Source organism: Salvelinus sp. IW2-2015, unplaced genomic scaffold, assembly GCF_002910315.2.
Source record: "Salvelinus sp. IW2-2015 unplaced genomic scaffold, ASM291031v2 Un_scaffold2782, whole genome shotgun sequence".
NCBI classification, from domain to species: domain Eukaryota; kingdom Metazoa; phylum Chordata; class Actinopteri; order Salmoniformes; family Salmonidae; genus Salvelinus; species Salvelinus sp. IW2-2015.
In genome coordinates, this window is record NW_019944084.1 from 48,901 (window position 1) to 55,008 (window position 6,108).

General features: G+C 42.2%; 1 protein-coding gene across 1 annotated transcript in view; it reads left to right on the forward strand.

The window, feature by feature from the left end:
- Nucleotides 1-519: 519 nt before the first annotated feature.
- Nucleotides 520-6,108, forward strand: part of LOC112074735 (fetuin-B) — a 16,833-nt gene continuing 11,244 nt past the window's right edge. Inside the window, 6 exon segments of the mRNA XM_070440639.1 lie at nucleotides 520-812; nucleotides 4,947-4,997; nucleotides 4,999-5,049; nucleotides 5,051-5,065; nucleotides 5,702-5,765; nucleotides 5,768-5,791. Of these exon segments, the coding sequence (XP_070296740.1) occupies nucleotides 612-812; nucleotides 4,947-4,997; nucleotides 4,999-5,049; nucleotides 5,051-5,065; nucleotides 5,702-5,765; nucleotides 5,768-5,791 (406 nt within the window). The 5' untranslated portion in view covers nucleotides 520-611.

Here is a 6,108-nt window from a genome sequence, read left to right on the forward strand (position 1 = left end):
AGATATTTACAAGTCCGTATCCATATTTATATTCTGTCATGGTATTAAAGGCACGTTCCACGTTCAAATTCCAATCCTGTTTCATTCAACCGCTGTGGCACTCCATGGAATGATAAGGCCAACATTGCCGCCTGTCGGTGAAAGGAAGAACTGCAATCTACCAAGACGCAAATAGCGAACAATTTAGATCATAATTTGGACTGTGTTAGTTATCATCACCACTTTTTTGGGGGAGACTTCTACCATGTGATCGATCTGGTTTAGGTTACATTTTAGACATAAATCCTTCGGATATTCTGTCATATAATATTATGTATAGTTCAGAAAATTACATGTGAAAATGTGTAAAAGCACATAGTAGGTACTAGAACTTCCGTCAATTATCGGGTTTGACAAATACAATTATTCAAGAAACACGTTTTTTTGTTTTGCTAAAACAATCAAATCAAATAACTTTATCTTGGCTCCGTTTCAAAATCTCTGTTTTCTTTTTGATTCCAAAAGTCACTGCCACAAAGTAAACAGATGTGGTAGGAGGAGAACAAGAGACATTTTTCCACTTGACATTTACCCACCTTGGCGACAAAAAAAGTTTATTAAAAACGATTAAAATGGGAAAATGTACCTGGATTTTACTGTTAACTCATATTTTGCCGGCCTGGGGACAGATGATAGAGCTATTGCCCACACCTTGCAACAACAAAGCTGTGGAGAAGCTTTCCAAATTGGCCCTCACCTACATCAATGAAGACCGAACCGAGGGGTATAAATTTGCCCTCAATAGAATATCCAACGTTCATCTTCACGCTCAGGTCAGTTTTCTGTCTATTATCAAAGAATGTTGCTGTCCGTTTTATTTTAAATTCGGGAATCTATGTTTAAGAAAATGAGTGTTTGCTTGTGTGGGGCCTACATGTACCCAAACTAATTGCGCATGAGCAGAAGAGTCTGGTGTAGTGTAGGCTCCATTCTAATACTATGTGACAGAGACGCAGATCTGGTGGAACGTCGAAGTCAGATCAGATTCTTGTTTATCAGATCTTGGGATTAGTGGTATCATGAGACAAGGATTAATAAATGGGTTTATCTTGAAATGACACACACACACACACACACACACACACACACACACACACACACACCCATTCTGTTCTACTGTATGTTGAGAATCTCTACTCATGTAGCATTCTTTACAGTACGTTGAGAACCCATCTGTTCTACTGTATGTGAGAACCATCTGTTCTACTGTAGTTGGAGAACCATCTGTTCTTACTGTATGTGAGAACCATCTTTACTGTCGTGAGACACTGTCTACTGGTATGTTGAGAACATCTGTTCTACTGTACGTTGAGAAACCATCTGTTCTACTGATAGTTGGAACCATCTGTTTTTACTGTATGTTGAGAACCATCTGTTTACTATTGCCTTTACTGTACGTTGAGAACCATCTCTGTTCTACTGTACGTTCGAGAACCATCATTTCTACTTACGTTGAGAACCATCTGTTCTAACTGTACGTGAGATAACCTAATCTGTTTCTACGGATTATGTTGAGAACCATCTGGTTCCGTACTGTGAGTCGAAGAGATACTGCATCACTTTTGGGAGCCGTATTATGAAGTGGATTCACTTTATGGGGAAGTTGGATCACTATTTATGGAAGTGGATCGCTATTATGAAGTGGAGTCACTATTATGAAGTGAGATCACTATTATGAAGTGGATCACATTATTCTGAAGTGGATCACTAATTATCAGGAAAGTCGATACACTACTGTATCGAAAGTGGATAGCCACTAATTCACACACAAGTAAAGAGGAAAGAACAACACGCTTAGAAAACCAGACTTTAGTCTGATAGGTTACTCTGAATATCAGTTATGATTGCAGTTGGATAAAGCTAACAACTAAACATACAATAAAGGCGTTTTCCAGACCTGTCTTGGACAGAATCCTCGAGTCAACCCGGCTCTATAGGAATCTGGTGATTAACATCCTTTTTGATATTACTACTTTCATCTTCAATACATTCCCATATGTTTGATTCACTACAGGATACACCATCACTGAAATAGCCCCTCTTAAGAGACAAGATACCAGTGTCTACAGCAGTCCATAAGAGTTTCCAAATGATATTCCTTCCGCAGACACAACGAAATGCTGTAAAATAAACACATTTAGGCCCTTTGCTTAGAATCTTTCAGTCCTTCACCATCAATTTAACAGTGGCGCAGGTGCCTAGCGGTTATGGTTAGAGCGTTGACGAGTTACATCCGCAAGGTTTGCAAGAATTGTAATCCCCAGAAGCTACAACCGGTAGACACAGAGAAATATTCGTTGCGTGCGCCTGAACAAGCAGTTAACCCCACTGTCCTAGGCTGTCATAGAATAGTAAGATTTGTTCTTAACTGAACTGCCTAGTTAAATAATAATTAAATAAACAGGGTGTGTCATCACCAGAACCAGAGCAGAAACCAATAAATTGATACTAAAACAATCTTGAAATAATATAAAACATTTTAGTATGAAAGATAAGCCTCTCTCAAGGAAGAGTACGGCCACTTTATTGAGTCTGCAGACAACCTAAAAACACATCTTATATGAACCAAAGTAAGCGAAAGCTTAGTATTGTTCGTTTATTATAGTTGTTTATCAGTGATATTTATTCTGGTAAATTAAAACCTTTGTAGTGATATGACTCCCCTCAGAGTTCAGAGCTCTGGCACAACCGTTGGAAAGGAAGGCAAATAAAAAAATTAATACAAAGTACCGGTTCGATATCCATAAAATTATAAATACAAATTCTGTCAGTGGGGATTAAAAAGGCACGTTCCCACGTATCAAATAATTCCAAATCACAAACTTTTTTTACAAATATCAAAACCACGCATGCTTCGAGCAAAAAACTCCATGAGAATGGAGATAAAGGCCAAAAGAAGCATTGGAACAACGCCTGGTCCGGGTTGAAACCTGGGTTGAGTAGGGGGAGAGGAGATCTGCAATCTACCCCCAAGACGGCACATACCGCGCAGTGGGAACCCAATTAGATCAAAATTCGGCAGCTGGTTAGTTACATCAACTCCACTTTTTTTGGTTGTTTGAGTTTGAAGCTTCTACAGTTCGTGTGATCCGGATATGCGTGGTCTTTTAGGGTTACATTTAGACACGAAAATCCTTTCGGATCATTGCTGTCATTATCAAACAGTTGGAGGTTGCTATAGTTCCAGGAGGAAATTACATTTGGAACAGCGACATGTGTTAAAAGCACATAGAGAGAGGTCTATCTAGAACTTCTGTCGTATTAATCAGGCGTTTGACACAAATTTACAATTTAATTCAAGAAACAGCGGTGTTTTGTCTGTTTGCTAAATACATCTCTCTAATCACTCTAAATTCCCAACTATTATGTAACCTCTTCAACTCTCTTCTAGGCTCGAACCACTCTTCGTTCAAAAAATCTCTGTTTCGTTTTGGATTCCAAAGTCACTGCCAACAATGAGTATAAACGTACTTCCGTATACGCGCCATAATCAACCAGTTGTGGTTTAGCCGGAAGACCAGACTACGGCGCATACGAACAAAGGGAGGTGAGTGCACGAGCCTGCTTTTTCCACTTGATCAGTGAGCCCAATCCTTAAGTAAGGCGGAACATTAAAATACTCCCAGCTTCTAGAGATTAAACCGATAAAACGATTATCAAATGGGGAGAAACTTGTCAACACTGGGATTGCTACTGTACTCATATTTGGCCAGGTACCTGGGACAGACGTGATTAGGAGCTTATTTGCCAAACACCTCATTGCAACCACACAAGGCTGCTGAGAGAGAGCTTTCGTCATAAAATTCGGACGCTACGACACACCATATCAGCAGTCCAGTGAAAGAACCAGGAATCCGATAGGACCAAGGTCTCCAGCCTACGTCACTTAATATACGTAATAAGACCCCTTCGACGGAATAGGATTTGTATGGAACTATCCTCATATCAGTTGCGCATCTTCACTGGACTCCAATAGGTCATGTCTTTCGTCGTCTATTATTGCAAAACGAATTTTGCTGTCCGGTTTTATTTTTAAATTCGGGATTCAGAAATCACTATGTTATAGAAAGAGGAGTCGAACTAGTGTTTGTGGCTGTAGCGGGGCACATTGTACCCAACGGTACCATAATTGCCGCATGAGCACGTAACAGATGTCTCGGTGATAGATGTGGAAGGCTCCGACGTTTTCCTAAGTGTACAAAATATCAGGCCATTGTTAGGATCAATTGTAGCAGTCACGACGCCAGATCTGCGACTGTCATGGAGCATTCGATCTCCGAATGTCTATCTGGACGTTCAGAGATTTCTTTGTTTTATCAACGTCTTGGGAAGATGGTCCAAGTGTTAATCGGTTTATGGCCTAATCATGAGTGTAGCCGCCTGTCAAGTTTATTGATGAGAATAAAATATGGTCGGTCGGTGTGGTTTGTAGTCTTTGGTGGGAAGAAAAGTGGTGGGATAACATCAGGCAAAAAATCACACATCACACCATCCCAGACACACACAGGCGTGGCTCACACCAAACCCACCCCTAGCCACTACACATCACAGCACTACGACCACACCACCTAGTAACACCACTACACCACACACACCTTGCAGCAGCAGCACATCGACACACTACACAACACAACACACAACACACACCAACACACACACACACACACGATACACACACACAAACCACACACACACACACACACACACATCACACACACCTGAGCATTTCAGCCACTACATTATTCTCCTCTTGAGCTATGAGGCTGGCAAACCCATTGTGAATGAAGGGAAATCTAATGTTGGTCGGTGTTAATATTCAAAGCCTGGCCAAGAGAGATGGAAAATCACAGCCCTGGTGTTGTCTGAGAGTTGTCTGATGTCCATGTATAATGTTTGTCTCTCTCCAGGGTCCAGCTGGAAACGTCTACTACCTCCTTTAGCTACTGAGTGTGTTGGAGGACCAAGTGACATGTGAGAAGCCCTAAACCCTGGAAACGATGTGATGTCAGAACCTTTCATGGAAACCGTATGTCACCCTGATACAGAAACTCATTCAAATCAAACTGTTTGTCACACGCACGCACGTCTTACGCCCACACACCAGTACGCACGCAACGTACACACACACACACACACACAACACACACAACACACACACACACACACCAACACACACACACACCACACACACACACACACACACACACCACCCTTACACACACACACACACCACACACCACGCTAGCAAGTAGTTTTTCTTCCCATTTCATAGTCACAGCAACACGACATTTGCTGCCAAGATGTACACAGTTGCTATTCTGGATTGAAATCAGTGACTTTGTTGTTCCTGTTATGTCCTAATAAAACACACACATCAGCAGTTTCCTCTGTAGCCCAACGGCAACCGGACGGGTTACTAATAAAAAACACTGTGGTGCAGAGGAGAGGTGTGACCCAAGGACCACTGTCATGCCGTCTGTGGACAGTGACCTCACCGTTCAGCGTGTTCAGTATTGAAAGTGTCAAAACTGGTCTCCTGCGTAGTTTCTTTATATACAGTTTTAATATATTCCAGAATTGCTGGACTGAGTTTTCCCTGAGATGGAATGCATTAGTCCAAGCAATAATGATTTGCTTGACGATGATATTGTTTTCCTTGCAGCAAATCTCTGGGAACTGCAATACCACCATCTCTCCACACAGCCAATTAGGATACTCCTCCCTGTACGCTACGACTGCACACTGGTGCCTGGTACTGTGACTATACTAGCTCTCACTATTCTACAGCACACCTAGATTAGGGCAACCCCAGCCACTTGACCTCAATGGCGTGCATCAGAGACACTTTAAACCCCTTTTCAAGGGTCACAAAAATCAGTCTTCTGTGTAGGCCTTTGCAGAATATGTGCCTGGGCTGGATTTGATTACTCTAATGCCACCCTCTCTACCTCGCCCCTGCTGCCCCCTCTCCCCTCTCCCCTGTCTCCTTCTCTCCTCTCCCCCTCTAGTCCTCACCCCCTCTTCCTCTTCCCCGCTCTCCCCCTTTCTCCATGCTCCCCTCTCTACCTG